We start from the raw sequence: 23,619 nt of genomic DNA on the forward strand, positions 1-23,619 counted from the left end.
TGTCCTTCCTGACCATAATACTCTTGCGTGTTCGTTTATGCATGTTTGTTATCTGTGACTATTCGACAGAAAGTGTGTAGCCTTTTCCTACAAATTAGTTGGCTCCATAATGCAAACGAACTAATCACCCCAACAAACAAAAAATTATAAATAGACACTACATATCTAGTTAGCTACATGCATGGTCTTTTGGGATATAGCAATAGCAATAATAAACAAATAAATGTTGTGATCTTTTTTCTTCTTATTGTTGTATTTTGCTGCCAAGGACACATGCTGAAAGGGGAAGAGACGATGCTTCTTCTTCTTTTTTCGGCAATGTCACGCATCCACTGCCGAATTGAGAATGAAATGGGTGTCACGTTGGCTTTAATCTCCGTCAATCATTGATTTGGAAATTGCAACATTATATATACAACAAATGTTATGTTATAAATTGAACTGAAAAGTAGCTCAGACTTTACCCCACGGTGCCAGACACTAGCACATGTTTAACGAGCCTTAGTGGCTCACTCATCAAAGTAGCTAGGAGGAAAAAAAAAAGCCTATAAAATTCAAAAGACGACGCATTCTCTTCTTTGGGTGCCTTCAATCCTCTCCCTCTTGCCCACTTTCTTTCTGTCACTGCTCATAGATTTTGTTAGTATTTTGTAGGGTATTATGATATATGATATATAATCATACGTCTCATAACTTGCTAAACATATAGAACCCATTATGGGGACATTTTTATGTGCAATCAATTCCCAGCCATCGCTAAAGTTTTTTTTTTTCTTTTTTTCCTTTTTTTCTCCTAACAAAAGGGAAAAAAAATAAAATTCCTTGTATGAGAAACCGAATTTAGCTGAAGAGATGGGCTGGATTAATCTTTAGATTAGACATATCTCTCTACTACTTGCAAAAAAAAAAAAAAAACCTGTAGTTTGAGGTGAGATTTACATCAACTTTTCATAAAGGCCAATACTTTCCACCTGTAATCAAGAATCTCTGATTTCGAATGACGGCAACTTATATCTCACATTTAAAAAACAAATCACGAAAGGGAGCTTTATTTCGTGCTATCAATTTAGAGAATTTAAAGACAGCATTATATTTTTCAGTACGTATCATATTTGTTCTTAATAATATATATATATATATATATATATATATATATATATATATATATATATGTCCCGCCTTTACTATCATCTTTCTGCAAATTTAATTCTCTTATTGTTTTAGTTCATATATTAATTTGACATCCGATAATTAACAAAAGGATACTTATGTAAAAGTGTAATAGAGTGTCAATAAAGTGTTGCGTTGATAATGTTGTTAAATATTGAATGTAAGTTAATGAATAAACTAAAATCATATAAAAATAAAATAACAAGATCCTTGAAAACACATGGAGTCCCATATTCGAAAAATTAGAATCTCGAAAATAAATAAAGTCACGACACAAAGACCAAAGCTTAAGGAATAAGGAATACGTACGTAAATATGTCTTTCCGTTCTTCGTATGTACATGCAGCGTAAATGTGCAGTATCATGTGGCCAAAAACCATAGATGCTGGACAATAGTACTCAGTTGCTCATGTTTTCTTCCAAGAAACACGAAAAAAGAGTGAGAGGGCCACTTGCTACTATTTTATTTTTGGTTATTTTAAATTATCAGCCTTTCTTTTAAAAACTGTAAACAAATGTAAACTTGGGGTTGTGGTTTTGAAGGCACGCCCAAAAGTTGATGACACAATCAGGCTAGCAAGATACAGCAGAAAATTAACATGAAACTTTAAATTTAGTGCCACAATTGGCTGCAAATATTTCGTATTTCTTCTCGATAATTGGTACACTTTCCCAGTTAGAATTTAAAACGCCCCAATTCCAGATTCACATTTATTTCATGGACGGTTTTAAAATTGAGTTCTTGGTTCAGTTTTGTTTTTTTGTCATTAAATGTATTTTTAATTCTTCACGTCTTTTAGCTCAAAATATTAAACATGTCATCATCTAGTAGTATCCTCTAGAAATTACGGTTTTTTCATTTGCTTTGATAAGGGATGGATTCACAATTATCTGCTACAGTTCATAAAATCAAACCAATGGATAAGAAAAAGGAATAGAAACATAGTATTATACATGGAAAATCAACAAAAGCATTATTCATTATTATTGTTGGTAATTAATATCTAAGAACATAGTAGTAAGGCTCAAGAGATAAGGTAAGAAGCATAACAAGTTTGGGCAAGGGTGGAGTTATGTCCACTTTTGTCCCTTACCTCCCCACCCACTTGGCGTAGCAAGGGTCCACTTTATTGTACCTACCAAACAACACAAACAAAGAACTCTCTCTTGTTTCTAGTCATGATCTTGACTCAAGTCTTCTCGCAACCCTTAATCCCTTATCTTCAACCGCACTAACCTCTCTGTCAACTCAAACTATTAATACCTACCCCAATTATTTAAGCCCTCAATTCCACTCCAAAACCCAAACACACCATACACCAAACCAAAACCCTCTCTCTCACTTTCTTTTCAGTTTTCACCTTCTCCTTTCCAACCACACTTTCTTCGTTTCTTACTCGCTTCCGTCTTCATTATAACAAATAACAATATATATTTCTCAGACAGATGACGCGCGCGTTCAGAATTCTAAACTCCGCGGACAACGCCACCGCGGTAGCCGCGGCGGCGCCTCCGCCGGAGGCGGTAGCGCTGGAGTCCGACTTCGTGGTGATTCTCGCGGCGCTCCTCTGCGCGCTCATCTGCGTGGTGGGGCTGGTGGCGGTGGCGCGGTGCGCGTGGCTCCGGCGAGGCTCGGGTGCCGGAAACTCTCCTCGGCAAGCCTTGGCGAACAAGGGCCTGAAGAAGAAGGTGCTGCAGTCGCTTCCGAAGTTCGCGTACGTGGACAGCAACCCGAGCAAGTGGTTAGCGACGTCGGAATGCGCGATCTGCCTCGCCGAGTTCGCCGCCGGCGACGAGATCCGCGTGCTGCCGCAGTGCGGCCACGGCTTCCACGTGCCCTGCATCGACACGTGGCTTGGGTCCCACTCCTCTTGCCCTTCTTGTCGACAGGTTTTGGCGGTGGCCAGGTGTCAGAAGTGTGGGCGATTTCCGGCCACCGGTGCCGGAGCTTCCAGAACGCCGGCGACCGAACCCGAATTGAAGTCCAGAGAAGACAACAATGCCGCGAGTTACAGCAATAATAATATTAATAACAACAGCGACAGGGGTGGCAGTAACAGTAATAGTAATTGTAACATGGAACATCATCATCACAGCCACCATGTGAATAGTGGGTTCTTGCCCTGAAAATAGTAGTTATTGTATTTATTTATTATAGCTTTTTTCTTTTCTTTTTTTTAACTTTGTACCTTTTTATCTCTTCAAGTTGATCAAGGAGATCGGAAATTGGGCAATTTTTTTCTCTCTTTCTAGATTTTTGTTTATCCTGCAAAGATTACTGAGTGCGTATCATATAATGATGTATAAAAGTTGTAACTAATCGAAATGTATAAAGTTTAAAAGTGTAAAAAGACTGTTTTCTAAAACTTATTTTAAAGGAGGTACTTTTATTTTACCACAAAAATGATTGTGTAAGAATGAAAAGTGAAAACCTCAAGCTTTTTTATATTGTTGAAATGATTAGAGTTTTCCTTTTTAATAATTTCAGAGGAACAGGATTTTAAAAATATGTAGGGAAAAAGACAGCTTTGCTTGTTGTCGAGTAGTTTTTTCTTTTATTGATTAGTGTTTTTGTTACTTTCTTTTTGACGCGGATAAGTTTAGTAGGGAAAAGTTCGTTTTATTAAAGATTTTATCCAAAACTTACTTTTGATGCATTAATTTAGTGTTGTTTTATTCTTTTAGGGAGAATTATCTTCTATAAAATTTATGAAAGTTATAATTATCGTTTGTAAGGACATTTTCGAAGAGTTTAGTTTAGATATTTAGTCAATTGGTATCAATTTAGATTTTTATCAAAAACTTACTATTAGTGTTGTTTTATTCTCTTTGGGAGAAATACCTTCTATGAATAATTTAAGTTATAATATTCATTTGTAAGCACTTTTTTTTTCTAAAAGTTGAGTTTAGATATTTACCAAACTTGTATCAATGTACATTCTATCCAAAACTTACTATTCATGCATTAATTCAGTGTTGTTTTATTCTTTTGGAAGAATTATCGTCTATAAAATCATTTAAGTTTAATTACCATTTGTAGGGACTTTTCAGCAAGAGTGGACTTAAGATATTTACCTAATTGGTCATGCATTATTTTAGTGTTACTTTATTCTTTCTGGAATACTTAACTTCTATAAATGCATTATAAATTATCATCCATAAGGACCTTTTCCAAGAGTTGAATTTAGACATTTAGCAAAGTTGTAAAATCTTTTAATTAAAATTGTTACAGCCATGACTACTGTGTTGCAATGGTGCGCACGGTAACGCGGAGTCGGAGCATTGATTTTTGTCGTTTTGTCCTCAGATCATTTTTAACTATTTTTGAATTATTTTAAAGTTGTTGTATTAAGGATCAGGTAGATGTCATATCAATTAAATAAATAATATATTTTTATTAATGTACAATGAAAAATAATGAAACTAAAACTTTAGATTTTATACAAATAAATTATTTAAAATTTTACATATTACACTGGTTTTAAAAGTTAATTAAAATTCTTAAAAAAAGTTGTTAAGTAAATAATGTTGTATTTTATTAATAATAATTCTTATAAATTTATGAAAATTGGCATTATAATTGCAGCTTAAAATATAATGAAGTTTGATTGTAGGTCTTAATTCTGAATTTATATTTCTTAGAAATAAAAGGAAAAATAATTGTGTTAGTAGTTAAGAAAAAAATGTCATTAAAAAGAGTGCCACATATTAGCACAATCATAATTCTAATACTTTGAATAGGTTAAAAAAATAGAAATAAACTTTCAAAAACCTCTGAAAAAAATCATTTTCATCTAAAAAAACTAATTATTTCTGATGTTATAGAAAAATATGTTTCTATTATGATGTTTAAGATTGATATTTTTCATACTTGAATTTACAATAAAGTTTAAGTAAAATAAATACAAAATATGGAATAAATTATTTATAATTAAGTAATATAAAAAATATAGTTACTTAATTGTGATTAACTTTATTCATACATGTGATATGTGCATATATGTATCCTTGTTTTCATTGTCAAACTTTCAACATGATTATTTATTAAAATGAAATATGATATAATCACAAAAAAAATCAAGAAGTTTGATATTTCTGGTCGAATTTTCGATCTTCTTATTTGTAATTTAGGTTTGATTCTAAAATTATTTTTGTTTTTAAAAAAATACGGGTTTTTTTTTCTTTATTCAAACTTTATTGTAACAAAATAATATAGTAAAAAAATGAAAAATGATATTTTGGCTGTTGATAAGTCACGTCAATGTCATTTGAAGCAATCACGTCTTTAAGAGTAATTACAATGCTTAGTCACGAACTTGACAAACAAAGTTATGAAAAGGAAAGCATACATGTTTTGTCAGCCAACCAACCTTAACCAGCAGCATTTCCACACCGCAGTGGTTTTTCCAACTTCCTCTCTTCGATGATCCCATTGTTTGTGTTGTGTCAATGTGTCCTCCCTCTGTTTTGTTACATACACACACACACACTTTCCCCTTTTTGTTGGTACCAACCATTACTACCTAGTAAGTAGTAATCAAAGTACTCGTAGCATTTATGCCCATCGGTCATAAAACAAGAATTGCATTAATCAATTTTTTCGTTAGTCAAAGGGAATCAAATAGTAACATGCATTATTCACCCCAAGTGAGCCAACACTGGCACGCAACCATCTCTACTTGTACATCAAGCTTGATTATTTTCACTATCCCTAGATCCTCTTCATTTTCCATACCAAAAGGAAATGCATACTTTGATGGAGGCAAAATCAAATCAAATATATATAAAGTGAAGATAAGACAAAAGAGTGACATAAAGTTAGCACAAGTATGTGTGTGAGTGTGTGTTGTTTTTTTTTCTATGGGGTTGAAAAAAAATAAAGTTTGAGATGCCCTTTGGCAACATGGTCCTCTTCCGCATCTATCCCAATTCGCATGTATTGAAAGGTCCCTCTAATGAGGGACTATAAGAGTCCGGACACACCATTGATGCCTATAGAAAGATGATAATTGACGGCATCTTCTACTTTTCTTTTCTTTTTTATTTTTTATTTTTGGTGGGACTTGTGTGACTCGTTATTAGGCCCCACACACCATTTAATCTTTCCTAGGTTATCTTCTGTTCTCTTCTCCTGCACTGGCCCATTGTTAAGTGCGAACAACTCAGCCCAAAAATTGAAAGCTAATAAAACTCGCAAAAAGCAATATCTCCCCTTAATCCTTAGGATATATACGTGATTTGAGAGCACGCACAAAGGTTTGCAAGATATTAAATTGTTCCCACTTGTCACTCTTAATTACTACTACCCCCCACTCTCTAGTACATTGTTTTCAATTTTCAATTTAGTAGTGATGAGGACTCGTTAACTTGCTACAATTTGCCTTTGTCTACTTTATGCAAAACTTTAATTTTTGTATTTGAATGTGACTTATCAGAACGTGACATCTCCGCGGGCAACTTGTTCGCTTTGCATTGCATGCTACCTACCTTTTCTTTCTCCTGCGGCTGCCTAAACAAATGGGTCAAAATTTCAAACTGCCTTATCCGTTTTGAAGTATCTAACGTGACTGGTACCTAAATTGGCGATGGCAGAGTAGTGGCAGTGCCATTGTATCACGCCTTCCTCGATCTTAATTAAGAAACACACATCCAAGCATGATGCATATAGAAAAAGGTTGATTTTATCACTACCCAGCTAGCTACAAGAAATTAAAACTTTAAGAGATACTCAGAGCACTTCATTTAATTAAGGGAAAACCGGAAATTAAAACAACTTATCAATAAGGACTAATTTACATGAATCAGCGGAACTAGATGATAAAACTTCATAGTCCAAATCATATATACTAAGATTCTTCTAGAGACAACTCCGAAAGAAAAAGAAAAAAACTAGCGCTTTCCACATCATTGAGAAAAGCGTGGTCCAAAGAAGAAGAAAAAACAAATGGAAGAAAATGACCTTTCTCGGGTAACTTCGGTTCACTAATTATTCTATCATTAGATTTTAATATCATTCCAGGTCACACATGAGCGGAAAGTGCACCGTATATAGAGCCATCAACTCCTTGTGAATCATCATCTGCACAAAAGGCTTCCAGCAGTAGTTTTTTTCACTCGGTGATGCAATCGAATAAAAAGTTATGTATCATGACTACGACTCATTATTAATATAAAACAACGTTTGTCAAACAAAAAATCTGATCGCAATGTGCAGTAGGAGCCTAAGCTAATATGTAAACATTATTTTGCATAGCAGTATAGCTAGCTATTTTAAAAATATTATGTTTAATTTGTGGAAAATTTTATTTATTTCTTTAAAATATTGCTGCATAAGCTTATCCAAAGAGGTTTTAACCGGTGGACAGCTCATTGCAACTGCTATGGAAGGTTTACATTTTTAAAAATTGACATTGGAAGCACAAGTCTCCATGAACTCGATGTTGTGCTTAGTGCACCATTATAGGTGTGTTTTATTTTCAATAGGATTACTCTCCAAAAGTATATTTGAGGGTAAAAATAGTTTGGAATTATATTTGATTACTCTCTAAAAATATGCTTGAGAGTAAAATTTTCTTAGAAACTGAGTTTTGGATAAGTAAAACTTGTGATACTTTCCAAACATGCACTATATTCCAAGCAGGACCTTAATTATTCTGATGTTCCGTGATGGTTCTTCATCCCTCAATAAACTAGTTCCTTCAGATTCGGATATTCCATACTCAGTGAACGACTCTGAATAAGAATTGACAGCAGAATCGTTTTCTGTGTTTATATTAATATGAAGTGGATAACCTGGAATCAGGTCCACTTTGTTTAGGATACATATCATGGAATTGAGTCCACTTTGTTTCCGATGCAAAATAATATAAGTCTCGAATATCAGTGTATGATACGCAATCTTGAACTGCAGTTAGGGAAGACAGGTGCACATATGTAATAAGAAAAAATAAAGTCATTTCATGAAAAATGTCACTTCAAAATTCAAATGCATAATTCTGCACATAATTATCTTTCCTCATGATGGATTAAATCGTTAACACTTAACTGTTGAAGAATCCTGGAATAGAGAGCAATCCTGGAATCAAATAATATATACTGGAAGATAACACCCAAAGTGAATTAACATGAGCATCGATCAACGCATTACGCTTGCTTAAAATCCAAAATAGAAGGCTAAAATACTCACATCATCTCTTAACTTTTAGGTTAGTAATTTGATTCTTTATTTATTCAAAGTTATACAATTATCCCTTAAATAATTATTTTATAACACGCTTGAACCATTATTAGAGATATAACTATTTAAAAATTACTGAAAAAATTGAAAAATCTTTTAAAATCAACCAAAATATTACTCTTTATAACTTATAGCTAGGCTGTTAATTTTTCTATTCCTTTTTATTTTTACTAATTTACTTGAAATTTCTTTGCCAGTTTATATTTATTAACTAACTTACTAAGTTTGGTAAAAAAAAAAAACTAACTTACTAATTAAATTACTAATTTATTGAACATCACATTTATACATTGTGTTGGTGAGAAGGCAATTCTTCTTCAAAGGTAACCGTATAATACCATCCAAACCAATTGGTAGCTCCGAAAATATGAGAAAGAAACAGAAATACCTTGCTTGTGGTAGTTTTCAACGTCAATGGTAATTGCGTGAGGTGCGTGTAATCTGGAACGAGAAATATGGCAAGGGAAGACACGTGCGAGCCTACGGAGAAAGCGCGTTGCGGGATTGCCACAATCGCGTTTCCACCACTAGGCTCAAAAACAGGTCAGGGCCCAAAACTTCCTCAAACTAGGCCCAGCTTTTTCAGATCAGGCCAAGACTTTTGTAAAATTTATTTAGTTTTAAAAGGTAACCTGGGAACACAAGTTATTAATTTTAATTTATTTTTACATGCACGTGTCTTCCTGATCAATATTAAATAATTGCCTTGCTTTCAGGTTCTTGTTGTGTTTGTATTTTTTGTATGCACTGCTTAATTTGTTATGAAAAAATTTGCAGTAACTGATTAACATTTACACTGTTTGGAGTCAGGAACAAAAGATTTCATGAGAATTATGGATAAACAAAGTGAGATTGGGTGTAGGAGACGAACTGCTGCGTTCGGTGATCACAACCCAGTGACAATGTGATAGGATTGACTGTAGGTCCAAAATAAAATGGTTAAATGATTATATAAGATGGAGTTATGTCAGCTACATCAGTGTGTTTCACTTCACTAAATCAATTATAATCAATAGCTGGACTAATTCAAACCAAATTGGTTTGATTTGAATTATCAAGTTTTATCAAATAAATTCATGAACATCCTATTAAAATTTATAAATAACTTATATTCATATTAATAAAAACATATTCAATAAGCTCATCCTTCATTGTAGATTGTTAAGAGCTACACTTTTTCTTTTGTCTTATTTAATTTATTTTTAAATGAATATGCAATAAAATTTTAATATTCAGTAAAAATTTATTTAGTTTAACAGGTTAGATTTTAGACAAAAGAAGATTTGGGGGAACATGTTATGTCTTCCTACAACATTTCCTAAAAAAAAACTCTTGTTATTTTTTAAAGTAAATACTAAAGGAAAAATAAATATATTAATATCTAAAATATATATAAAAAGTATTTTGGTAAAAAAAAAAGAGTCAAATTTCAAAGAAAAATCATTTCCGGCCCATTTCTGTCTTGTGGTGTGTGTAATTTGAACTTAACATTTCTGTTGGTTTATTTATGCCCTTTTCTACTAAGTAAATACTAATTGTCTCTATTAAAAATGAATTTGACCTACCATTTTCATGTCATCTAATCTTTTTTATTAATTTTTATGCATTGTTAGCGAAAAAACTGTTATAGAATCAATTAATTAAAAATTATTATTAAAATAATTTTTAAAGTGATTACTATAAAATTCAAGAAACTTATCAAAAGATAGGTTGTGATTAAATTAAAGTATAAAACTAGTTTACATTATTAATAGATAACCTATTTTCTCTTAAACTAATTCGGTTCAATATTACATGCTATTATATTAATAATTTATTATTATATTCAATCAATTATGAATAGGCTAAAACTTTATATTCTCCTCTTAAGTTTCACTAAATTTTTAATTTAGTCTCCGAATGTATTTTTTTATTCAATTTCATCATAAATTTTTTTATTACTCTTTTTTTCCTTCAATATTATTCATATTTTTAACATCAATTTTTACAAATGGCAATTGATGAGAATCTTATGCTACACTTACATTGATAATCTCTATTATTCAAGAAACACGTTACATTTTGTGTTTTTGTAAGAAAATATAGCAAAGATATCATATAAATAAATAAAAAATCACAGATAGGGGTATCAATGTAATTGCTTAGTATTATATATTCTATTTTTGTCCCTAGAACTTGAGCAAAGTTTCAAATTATCTCAAGTAATTTTATGTTCCGGTCCACTTGGCTTTCAACATTATGATGAATGCACTTTAAGTGCCCGACTGACTTTGATTGTAACTTATTTGAATTACGGATAATGTAGAGACACGCATAAGGGAAAGGGACATCAGAACTAACTCATGTGATCAACAGCTTACAAGATGATAAAAAAGAGTCAATGATGTTGTCTGTCTCAATGAAAGGTTCAATAATTTACAAACTACAACCATGGATGCATGCCTCTTTGTGAGATGGTGTCTCGTGGAGATTTTGGTGATGAATACTTAGATTTAAAGAGTTTGTGCTGGTTAAGTTCGTGGGTTGCCAACAATGATATTTTAATGGGATAATGACTTTACTTTGCTTGACCTACTGGATGCAATGCTTAAGGGTTGGTGTATTTGATATCTGATTTAGTTGATCTTGGAGTCCGGAATAGAGGTTGATAATAGAGGATGTGTTTTTCTTTTCATTTGTCTCTTAAGTGACTCTTGAGGTAGGTGAGGAAATTTACGATGGTAGTTGTGATTTGTCAGGATTTCATATATGATTCCTGTTTGTACACGATAGTGATAGTGATGCATACAATTTTAAATAGGCTACAAACTCCATTTTTCTTCCCTAAAGTTGGTCCTAAGTTTCAATTTTATACATGTTCGGTATTACATAACATTAAAATTGCAACTTTTGCAAGCTTAAGTGTAGATATATCATATATATGGATCTTTTTTTAATCTTAGGTATGATCAGACCGATACTATAGAAAGCACAACCAGCATAGTGATGACCATTTCAGACCTCAAATATCACTAGGGCACATCACCTGTTTCAAAGCATGGTGAAAAATCAAACGGCAAATGCTAAGGAATGAAAATATAAAAGAATACAAGGAATATCCTAAACATTAGTCATAATGAGTATAAATAAATTACTAGATTATACTCATTTTCTCCTAAAAGCACAAAAGGGGAAGTCGCTGCATGCTGACATATGTCCCAAGGCCAAATAGTTTCAATTTTCCATACTTCTCAACTCATTTTAGGAGGAATCAGAACCTACTGAATTTATAAACTTATCAGTATTCACTAAGGTATCAACCTTTGATTCCCAATGCGGCAGGATCAGTACCAGGCTTTGCACCAATAGCAAAGAATTCAATAATAACTTCTAAAGGCATGCCTTTTGTTTCAGGAACTTTCAAGTAGACAAATATCCATGAAATGATGCAGCCAACAACAAATAATCCAAAGACACCAGTGAGACCGAGAAGCTGGAGCAAGTAGGGGAATATCAAAGTGACAATCAAGGTGCAACCCCAATATGTAAGAGAAGTCAGAGAAATGCAGATTCCACGAACACTTGTTGGGAAGATTTCAGCACATATGATGTTGGGAATAACGCCTAAGCCCATGCAGAAGACGCTTTCATAAACCACAACACTAATAGCAGTGATTGCTGCATCGACGACAGAATTGATTTGAAAGAACTGCTTGATCACTAGTATCAGGAGACAAACTATCAAAATGGGTACAGTGTACAGCATGATTGACCTGCCATTAGAAAATACATAATGTCATTGTCACTAATTGCTGCATTTTTTATTTGAAGTTTTGCCTTTTAAAAAAAAAAACTAATTGCTGCATTTCAATCCAATTTTTTTTTTATGAGATAGCTAGCTATGCATAGACCAGCAATTAAGAAAATCTTGCACTAATAGGGCACTATCTATATTACAAAAAGCGATCCTACCAAATGTCAATGACAATAATATCACAATGTAGCAAAAGACAAGGATGAAACAATTGTGGCTGTAGAAATTGAACAATGTTGTTGTAAATATAATGCTGTAATATGGCTACGGTTCCATACGTGAAACAGAAACAAGGGCAATATGAAATTTAGGCCAAGTCATAGTTTAAACATACCTCCTGCCAGAAATATCCATGAGTCTTACTGCGAGAGCTATACAAGGAAGCATACAGAATGTTGTAATGATATTTACAAGAAAAGAGGCAGATGCTGAACTAAGGCCCAAATTTGATAAAAGAGCCCCTACTCCTGCCTGCTCAAGAATCTGGGGAGCATAGTATAGAAACCCATTTATGCCAGCAGCCTGCAATACATATTACATTTTCAGACTCACAGAAGAAGAAGCGAGAGTGTATGTGCAAGTCTCCATCGTGAATATCCTTAGCTTCAGCTAATTTTAAATTGCGAGGAATATAACACCTAGAAGCATATGTACTTAGCATATGTCCAATAATTTTGTCAAAATTGTTAGAAAGATGAGATGAAGAAAAGGAAAGGAGAGATTACTAACAGTGCAAACAACCAAAGGCTTGTTTTGTTTGAGAAAACATTTTCTATTTCTATTTCCTGCTTTCAATAATAATTAACAAAAATTCTATGGCAATTTCATTTTGTTATATGTTTTCAAAAGATTTGCACAGCAAATGATTGTAATCATTAGTAACAACAGAAAATGAAAACTGGAAACTTTTTCTTAAACCAAAGAACTCCTAAAATCATCTAAGGCATCATTTTGTACAGTACTAAAGCAACTGCAAGGTAAGTGTATATGTATATAAACGGATAGGATAAGATACACCGCACAACCTAGTAATTTTGAAGAAGACTTGTAATTGTGGAATGATCAAATCAACACCCTAATACTAAACTGGTCATTAATTATCTTCATGATTATTAATCCTCTACCTCTATGAATTTGAGACTGATAAAATCTATGACAAAGTACAACAGAGAGAAAAGAACAACTTCCTCATAGGTTACTGGTCTTCATGACATAATTCTAAAACCTCAATAACCATTCAATTTTAAGATGAATGCATGGGATATCAATCATAGCAGAACACAATATAATCTAATACTACTAAAATGCCAACTAATAGTACCTGTTGAAGTATTTGAAGTCCTACTCCAACAATTAATGCGCGCTTGACTCCTGGCTCTAGCAGAGCTCTCCATTTTGGTCCTTGTGCAGCAACTTCTGGCAGATGCAACATATCATGAGTACCTAGAACTGACTGGCTGACAAGAGCAGCAGCTTGATACGCTTCACCACCATCTATCGGTATGTCATAGCCAGAAGTTGAAACAAATGAAACATGTTGAGAGTGAGACACTGCCGCAGTTTCTGCGTGCAAATAAACCCTTTGGAGTCCTTCTCTTTTCCCACCACCAGCACCATCAGCTGATTTATAAACCAACTGCCAACCTCCACCAATGTTGGTATTTTTAGGAGCGTCAACAGCATTCCCATGAACCAAACTACTATTACTTCTCAGGCTGCTATTGCTCCTCATACCTAACATGTCCTTGGACCCATAAGCCCTATCCTTCTCCCCAGCACCCCCTTGAAGTGGCATTAGTAGCGCGTGCAGGTTGTCGTTGGTACCAAAGGGACTGGCCGTCTCTCCAATGCTAAAGATACTGTTGGCATTATGAAGTAGCATACTGTGTGAACCTCCACTCTCCGGGAGAGTATTCTCATGCAAACTTCCAAAGAGAGTGACAATAGGATCCTTAAGACCACCACCAGTCAGAGTTCCAAAGCTTCCTTGCTGAGACAACATACTACGGGATATCATGCTACCCTGTCCATTCACTGGTTGAGCAACCATTGTAACTCCCTCATCATTGGGACCATACAACTTTATATAATCTTTCCCTGCTTCCTGGTTAACAAGAAGCTCACTAGCTGGGGCAACCACATACTCTTCTATGGAAGTGGCTTCACCCCCAGGGCTGAGACCCTCCACCAGCAACGCCAATTCCCCTACTCATCAAAGTTATAACTTCTAATCAATACAAAAGGATGATTCAACTCAACAAATTTAAAACCAACAATAATTGCAAATCCAGTGTCACCTGAAACATCTTCAGTGCCGCGAAGCCTTTTCAGAACTATTTCAGCCTCAAGTAACCGGCCTTTGCTCACAAGCCACCTAGGAGACTCAGGCAGGTAAAACACAGCCAGTAAAAAATAAGCAATGGCAGGAATAAAAATAACCCCAAGCATGAGTCTCCAACTTGGCGAATCTGACAAGGACATTGAGAACACCAGGATGTAAGCAAAGAACATTCCACCAGAACAAGCAAACTGAGTAAGAGTGTTCAATTGGCCCCTGATATCGGCCGGCGCTACCTCGGATATGTAGAGAGGAGTAAGAGTAACAGCAAGAGCAATGGCAACCCCATCAATTATCCTCGCTAACAGAACAATAACAACATTAGGTGCCCACAACATTACCAAACCGCTAAGGAAGAACATAATAGAAGATGTTATCAGCATAGGGCGTCTTCCAACCAAATCAGAAACTGTCCCTGAGAATAATGTCACAATGGTGCCGGTTATAAACGACATGGACACGATTAGCCCTTCAAGTGTGGCATCCAAGACAAATTCCTTCTTGATGTAGGTCATACCCGCTGCAAGAGTGTACAAACATGTTTGTTCAATTTCAGTAATGAGATCTAACACACCCCTTTTTGCAATTCCTATTCTAACTATTTGAGAATTGGGGTAATAATCATTTTAGCTTCAAGTTCCCAAATCATAAAACAGTATATGAGAGAACAAATGATTGCATAGAAATAGAATTATGATCATACATGACATTGAGATTTTCAAAACACACACACACATAACTGAAAAAGCACTAGCACAGCATAATTAGATGAGAAAATACCAACCTGCAATAGTTGAACTATCCCATCCCATCAGAAGATTCCCAAGTGTAGCAGCAATTGCAACAATCACAACCTCCATCATTTTTTTTCTCTCTCTCTTTAATATCCTTGTCTGAGAAAGAAAAAAAAAAAGAAGCAAAATCCAAACTCAAACACTTGAACTCAATTTGAAAGCTTTATAAGTAACTCTTCTCAGATCTTCATAAGCAGCAATGTGAAAATTCATAGCATATCTAACTCAGACTTAGCTGTACGAGGTAATTGTTGTTTTTATTATCATTATTATTATTTCTTTATCTTGTCATGATAAACCAACTATTAATTAATTAAAAAGTCAAAATAATGCTGCCACCCCAAATCTTATTATACTATTGTTGCGTTTCGTGACAGGCACGTGGAAATTGAATTGTCTCTGCGATTTCTTTCTGCCATTGTGGAGTCGCCACGATTGCACCTTACACGACAGTCATTACCGTTTTAATTGATAAATAAATATGGTATGCGGCCAAAATTGATAAATATGGTATGTGGCAGAATACATTAAGTTATTAGCACTTTTTTTTTTTTTGAAGAAGTTATTAACACTTCCTAATGCACTTCAGCACTTTGTTTGTCACATAAATATATTTATGTTTTTTAAGCAAAAATATATTTATGTTATATCATCAGAAGAATATATTTATGTTGGTCTATTAAAATTTGAACATAATATTATTTTATTTTTTACTATCTAATAAAAAAACTTGATTTTTCCTATTTTTTAAGAAACAAAATTTGATTTATTTCTATTTAATAAAAGATTTGAATACCAGACAGTCATATGCGTTAAACACTGTTTCACTCCCACGTCTTTGTATAGACAGATCAATTGATGATTTGATGTGTTTTGTTTAAATTATTAGGTGACCATCAAATGAAAGGATTTGATTTGGATTTTTTTAAAGAAAAAGACAACTCCAAAATGGAAGATATTTTATTACTTGTTATTATCACATAAATAATTGTCGAGGAGAGTAATTCGGTTGAAGATCGATGTTGTTATAAATCTTCCGACGATATCTTTAATTTTCACATATAAAAAAAATGGCATCAGTTCAAATTTAAAGGATCAGTTGAGATAGTTATCTTATCCGGTCACGTGTTTCACAATAAAAAAATCAGTTAAGTGCATTTCTTACAGAAATTTCAAAGTTGTCAAATTCAAGAAGAAAAGAAAAATAAAACAATGTCCATTTTGTTTTATTTTCCTATTCAAGCATTGTTTTGATGTAATGATATGCACGTTTGAGATTATGTTTTATACGGGTGTGGATTTTCACTTCCCATTTGGCATTTAAGTATTTGGTGCATTGATATTCTAAAAAAATATTTTCAAATCTTTTAAATTTTTAGGATATAAATTTATTAAAATTCAAATTATAAAATCTCAATCAGAATTTTTTTTTGGAAAAAAATATAATAAATCATAACCCTCCTACACAATCTTTTAAAATTTCTAAGATTTTTTTATACTAAAATATTCTTTCAAAATCTTAATCAATACTTTCTCCCCTCCTTAGTATATTATATTTTCATCAAATTTCATATCTATTGTAATTTAGTTGGAAATTCAATAATAATAAGGTTAAATATTATTTGGTCCTCCAAAAATATATACCCTTAAATAAGATCTTGAAGTTTTTTTTATATATATAAACAAAATATTTCATTCAAGAAAAAGAGTTTGGATTTAATAAGATTTACCAAACTCAAAATAGGTAAGATGTTAAATTTAATTCTTATGAATAAAAAAAATTATAATTGGGAGGAATAATTTCACTAACACAAAGATATGCTCTTTTTTTTTTTATCACAAAGATATGATTGCTTCAATCAACTTAAAAGTTATTTTTAAGTTAAAAAACCTTTTACAAAAATTGAAGTTGTTTGTCGATTTTTTAAAATTTTAGTTTCATTACACCTTTTAAATTAAAAGTTATTAGTTATCTTGTCCGATAAAAAAAAATATTGAAATAAGCCTCTCCCTCCCTCCCCAGACCAATTTGAACATATAGATGAGATTCTTTCGGATATTACAAATTTACAATGATTCTTATCTTCAAAACAAATTAAATATAAATTCTAAGTTTATGTTTAATAAAATTAATTGAAAAGTTAATTGATGGTCGAAAATTAAAAGGTGATAGCTAAAAATTGTTAAGTTGATTTATCAAATCATAAATATTCAATAAAATTATATGTTAAAGTTGAAAAAAATGTAAAATGATAAAAATGAATATATTTATATGATATTTTTATATAAACTTCAATTTTAGTTTATGAATAAAAATATATTTTGAGGTATTATAATTTTATTTTTTAATAAATTTTAAACTCTTATATTTTTTATTTATAGATAAATTATTTTCATTACAATAGTTAAAATAAATTGTCTAATATAAAATTATTCAAATAAAAAAAATAACATTTATCATAGTCAATTTCATGAACTATATTGTTAAAATGATAAATTAGATTTTATAAATAGTACAATGATTCAAATAAATAATAAGTTTTTTATTTATTTAAAATAGATAATAAAAAAACCTAATAAATATTGTAAGGATAAAAATGAAATAAAATATTAAAAAATATAAGTTAAAAATTAATATTTTAAAAAATATTGCAATTTAAAATCCACTGAAATCTACTCGAAAACGTTTTGGATCTTTGTAAACGACAACTCACACTTCTGTTAGAAACTCGTCATTGAATTTAGTTGGGAGACAATACAATCAAATTGCTCACATCTTAGCTAGGACATCCTGATCTTTTTCTTGTCCTCGTGTTTTTAAGCTTATTTCGACATATATTAATTATGTTATTGATGATAAAATGAGATAAGTGTTTGAAGTAAAAAAAGAAAAAAAAATATTTATCAAAGTTAAACAAGTTTTTTGACTAATAAAAAAATAAAAAAATAACTAAAATGATTTTCTAAAGGTAACCTTATTACGAAATATGTTCTCAAAGAATTTACGCCATAAAAATACATAATCTTGATCTTCCTGTCCATTCAAAACTGATTTCCACAGGGAAAGGTAAATGTTGTCCACTAATCCATACATAATCAGAGACTACCCAATAATGAATAACCCATGCAACAATGTTTCAACTCTGCTTGGCAGGAATAATACCCGAGATCCAGTTACTCTTTGGTATATACTGACTGAAGGCGTAAAATTGAATGCGGAAAATACAAAGCAAAATCTTTAGTTCTTGCCCTTTGACGACGACAATCTCATCTAAGATGATTATTGTTTTATGATACGGTATCAATAATCAATAATCATCTTAGAATAAGAAAGAATAATTTTAACTGTTATATTAAAATAAAAGATCAAAATTAAAATATTTTAAATTTAAATTTAAATTTTATTTAATTATAAGATTTTTAAAAAATTTATCAAACAAAAAATCAAATATTTTAAAATTTTAATTTATGTCATTTTAAAATATCTTAAGCTTATCATCACTATAATCATTATTATTATTATAACTATTTTCGTTATCATAATCACCATCATCATGATTATTGTTATAATCAATGATGGCAAGGACAATAATAAAAATCATATTAATGGCGACAAGGATAGTCATGACGATAACCTAAATTAAAAAAAATCAATAAATGACATAAATTAAATTTTAAAAATATTTATATTTAGTAAATTTTGTAGAAATTTTATAATTAAATGAAACTTTAATTTAAATTTAAAATATTTATATATATACACACACGCCCTTGAAACACAAACCGCAATCACCAATTCTTGCAGTCTGATGACATTGAAAATTTATATAGGATTTAAAGTCACCCCAAAAAATTATAACAAGAAATAGAAAAATAATATAAATAAGACAAATATTAGACAAAGAGTGAATGTTGTCATAAGGCTTTGACCAATCCAAAGCATAAATTTATACGAAAGGTCAGGGAGCAAAACAGAGGTTGCACATATGCATTTAGGGAAGAAAAAAAAACGTGAGATAGGATACTATGGGAATATTTAGAATTATTTATATTTATAGACATAAACAGAAGACATGGCCACATTCAAAATTATTGTATAATAACCATAACCATTATCCAATGCAAGAGTGAAAACACTCTTCTTCTTCAATGGACCCTGGAAGGCGCTCAATATATACTGCGATAGGAGTTCCATCAACGTTATTTTCACTTGACCATTCTAAACGTCCAAAACCAAAACCAGTCGAGGGTGGTGGACCTGATAGTGTAAATGTGACGGTATATGACTTGCTCTCATTTTGGTTGAAGCTCAACTATGATTTTGACAGCAGATGGAACATCCAAAGTAACTGATACCTTGTATGTTCCTGCGGCCCCAACATTAGTAAGAGTCCGAGTGTGTTTAACAACAAGCGTTGCATTGTTGTTTGTTGTTTTATACACCAGTCTAATACACTGTGTGCAGCAGCATCACCGCACTTGTACTTTCTCCTGTCCACGCCGTCAAATCATAGACAAGTCCTGGATTAAGCGCGGAAACAGGCTTGGCATGTCCAGCACCAATATCAAACGGTGTTGCTGATTTAGCAATTTTTTACCATTAGTGCAGATCGAATTGCGATGCAATAAGAAGAAACTTGCACCTCTTGTTATTTATTAAGGGCTGAAGAGATAAATTATTAAATAACAAGACCTGCAAGTTTCTTCTTATTTTCTTTTTCTTTTTAAGTTAATCTATAACTCTATTGCAATTTAAATTAAACAAGTTAGTAAATAAAGAAGTATGTAATAAGTTTCAATTGAGAAGAAATAATTTCACGAACACAAATATATGCTTTTTTTTCTTTCTTTTATCACGAAGATATGCTTGTTTTAATCTATTCAAAGGTTATTTTTAAGTTAAAAAACCTTTACTGTAAAAAAAAGGGTTAAAAACCTTTAACAAAAACCGAAGTTGTTTGTCGATTTTTTAAAATTTTAGTTTGACAACACCTTTTTTTTATTAAAGGTTACTAGTTATATTGTCCAAAAAAAAATTAAAAAATTATAATTTTGCTATAAAATTAATTTAATTTACATAATATTATTCTAATGATAATAAAAATAGATAAAAATATTAAAATATAATTTTTAAGAAAATAATTTTAATGAATCAATACAATTTCATTTTGATAATAATTTACAAATTACATATGTATATGCGGTATACTACTGAGGGGATGACACTGAAGGATAATTTTGTAATAATCTTTTTTTTAATGAAAACTAACGAAATTTTAAAATAAGTAAAGTGACATATAATTTGTCAAGAGTGAGGAGTGTAAATATATTAAATTTTTCAAAACATGATTTTTATGCCATCCAAAAAAATATTCTTCTAAATTTACTTATATATCACGCGAGCATTAAATTAAATTTATATATATATATATATATATATATATATATATATATATATATAAATAAATAAGAATACTTAATTCTTTAGATTATGTCACATGACAATTCCAAAATCATTCACTCATATATTATTTATTATATTATAAAAAATATTAGTATATAAAAATTAGAATAAGACTATTGTTAAAAATACCTCGATTGAATATTAAAGAGTAAATCAATAAATCTTCTTAGTTTTATATATTTCAATCATGTATCCTTAATTTTTTTTTTACGATTCTCCTCTAACTTAGGGTTTTTTTGTCACTGCTCAAATGTCTTTCCCACCACGTGTGTGAGTACACACTGGCATCTCTGAAGGCTGCTCCCGCCATATGAAGAACAATGGAAGAGAAGGGTTTGAGGAAGAAAGAGAGAGGGAAGCCATCAAAATTTGATCTCATCATCATAGTCGAAAACAAAGACGCAAGGGTCCGTTTTAACGAATCACCAATATTTCCTTTTGTTTCTTTCGCTTGTTTGCTCGCAACTATTCTTTTCAATTTCAAATTCCCACGTCCTTTGGTTGCGAGTTAGTAAAAAACTACCAACCTTCATCAAATTTCACTCATTGTTAAGATAATTGCTGTGCAATAGGTTTGCAGTGAAGTTGGCCAAAGTTAAACGATGAAGATGAGGGTATTTTGGGTAAAAAATTTCAATAAAAATCATGTGTTGATCACATGACAGGTCCCATGCATATCCTCAGCCCCTTCCTCTTTCCCCTTATGCGGGGTCCTTGGTGTGTGTTTGTTTGGCTGTCTTATGAAGAGGCTATTGTGTTTGGCTTAATTAATGGCCTTTAAAAGTTGTCAGCACACGAAGAACGCGCTTAATTAATAAGGATTGCAATAGACCTTAGAACTCGTGGATGTGTCATTTTCTGATAATAATTGTAGTAGTATTTATAATGACAAGGAATATTGCTTCATCCTGTGGTTTCCTTGCAGAAATCATTAGACCACATTGGGAAGCCACCGATTTTTGTAGTGTATGTGTATCCAATATAGACACTGCCTCCCTTAATTCCTACACTTCCCCTGTCTTCTCTACGTCATTCTCGATCCTTTCAGACTATCTTAATTTAGGACTGGAAAAAATCAACTCAAAAATCTTTTATAGAAAAGTTAGTTTATTACACTTTTTTTTTAATAAAATTAAAAAAAAAATACTCTAACTGCGACCTGTCTGCAGTATTCAATTTTAATGTTTGAAAAAAAAATTAAATAATCTATTGTAAAATGATTTTATACTATTATTTAATTATAAACTATTATATATGTTAAATTTATTAATTTTTATAATAATTATACTAAAAAGGTTATGTCTGTCATTATTTCTAAAAAGTTATACTGTATATAGTAAGATTTAAGCTCTATTTTTCTGTCATAACATTTTATTTTCATAACATACTATCTTACTCTATTTGAGTAAATTGCCTAATATCGTTTTCCTTCATGGGTTTCAAGGTATATTCATAATTAATTTCATCTATTATACATCTTAATTATAAAACAAACTTTTGAGAATGATTTTTCTCCTTTAAGTGCATTTAAACAAGAATTTATTTTCTAATCTAAGTTTACAAAGTCAACAATTCCAGACTATAATGTTTGAGTAGCTTAAGGTATTTTTTTAACTCCAAAAATATCTTTTCAGAATAGGTAGGTATATATTATTATAGGGCATTTCCAGAAGAGAAAAGTGGTTCTAAGGTACAGTGTACTTCTATAACGAACCTGGGTATAATGGGTAATTAAAATATAACAAGGGGAGATGGGAGTGTACTTAGAAAAATTGGAGTTGTAAATAACAGCTTCCTAAATATTATCTGTATTTAAATACTCTTCGGCCTTTTTAGTTGGGCCTTAGCCCTATTTCTTGCCGCAAATAACGTTTCATGGGCTTTAAAAGTTCCGGGAGTAGTTGTAAACAAACTGAAGCCAGAATGTGAATGATTACGGAAGTAGACGGTAGCCATCATCGTGGAAGTAATTATACCTTTGGCACGTTCAAGTTATAACTTAGTCTTATATATGTAATAGTGTAATACTATTTTTTTTTTTGTTTTTGGAAGGATAGTGTAATAATACTTAATTCTTCTAAGTTGTTTTTTTTTTATATTTAAAATTATTAAATTTGATTTCATCATCGATTTTTATTTTACTTAAACACATTGCAATAATATTTTTCTATTATAAGATCCAGAGGTTTATGATGATATTGAGATGTGAAATAGTTTTTAAAATAATCTATTTAATTTATAAAAAAAATAAAAAAATACTTATAATTTTAAAAGTTTCAATAGAGTGAAATGAAAAAGAGGATCAAGTTTGACCAAAATTTAAAATTTAAAATTATAAAACTAAACATACAATCATAATTAAAATGAAAAAAATATTGTTGCAAGTGAAACTAAACATACAATGGCAATTAGACAGAGTCTCAAGTTTAAATATTGTAATATCATTAGTAATTAATTATAAATAAAATTAATAAATATTTCACACTAATAATATAATTAAAAAATGACAGGACCAGAAAAACCAAAGCTGTGGGGAGGTGTCTCAAACATTTTTTTTTCTAAAAATGTTTCTGGTCTATGGATGGTAAAAAATATATTCCATGTTTTCTCTTATATTTATGCATTCGTAAAAAAAATGTATTTATGAAAAAAAAGCAACTTTCATACTCTCCATATCATATATTTCTTAGAAAAAAATTTCTTAAAAAAAGAATTTAAATTTTTCCATGTTTATATTATTATTATATTGTAATTAAGGATTAAATATGATTTTAATTATGGGACGGAGGGAGTAAGAATTTTAATCATAATTATTAATTACTC

At 31.3% G+C, this 23,619-nt stretch overlaps 2 protein-coding genes across 2 annotated transcripts; one reads left to right on the forward strand and one right to left on the reverse strand.

Annotated features, from left to right (window-relative positions):
- The first annotated feature begins 2,128 nt into the window (after nt 1-2,128).
- LOC100787383 (RING-H2 finger protein ATL8) lies at nt 2,129-3,404 on the forward strand. Its single transcript, XM_003537646.5, has one exon. The coding sequence runs from the start codon at nt 2,617-2,619 to the stop codon at nt 3,295-3,297; it is 681 nt and encodes a 226-aa protein (XP_003537694.1). The 5' UTR covers nt 2,129-2,616; the 3' UTR covers nt 3,298-3,404.
- Nucleotides 3,405-11,413: 8,009 nt separating this feature from the next.
- On the reverse strand, nt 11,414-15,613 carry LOC100788445 (monosaccharide-sensing protein 2). The gene is made up of 5 exons (XM_003537648.5): nt 15,323-15,613; nt 14,498-15,058; nt 13,522-14,405; nt 12,535-12,722; nt 11,414-12,159 (listed from the first exon to the last, which is right to left on the reverse strand). Exons 1-5 carry the CDS (start codon nt 15,399-15,401, stop codon nt 11,703-11,705), a joined length of 2,169 nt encoding a protein of 722 aa, XP_003537696.1. The 5' UTR covers nt 15,402-15,613; the 3' UTR covers nt 11,414-11,702.
- Nucleotides 15,614-23,619: the final 8,006 nt, after the last annotated feature.

Source organism: Glycine max, chromosome 11, assembly GCF_000004515.6.
Source record: "Glycine max cultivar Williams 82 chromosome 11, Glycine_max_v4.0, whole genome shotgun sequence".
NCBI classification, from domain to species: domain Eukaryota; kingdom Viridiplantae; phylum Streptophyta; class Magnoliopsida; order Fabales; family Fabaceae; genus Glycine; species Glycine max.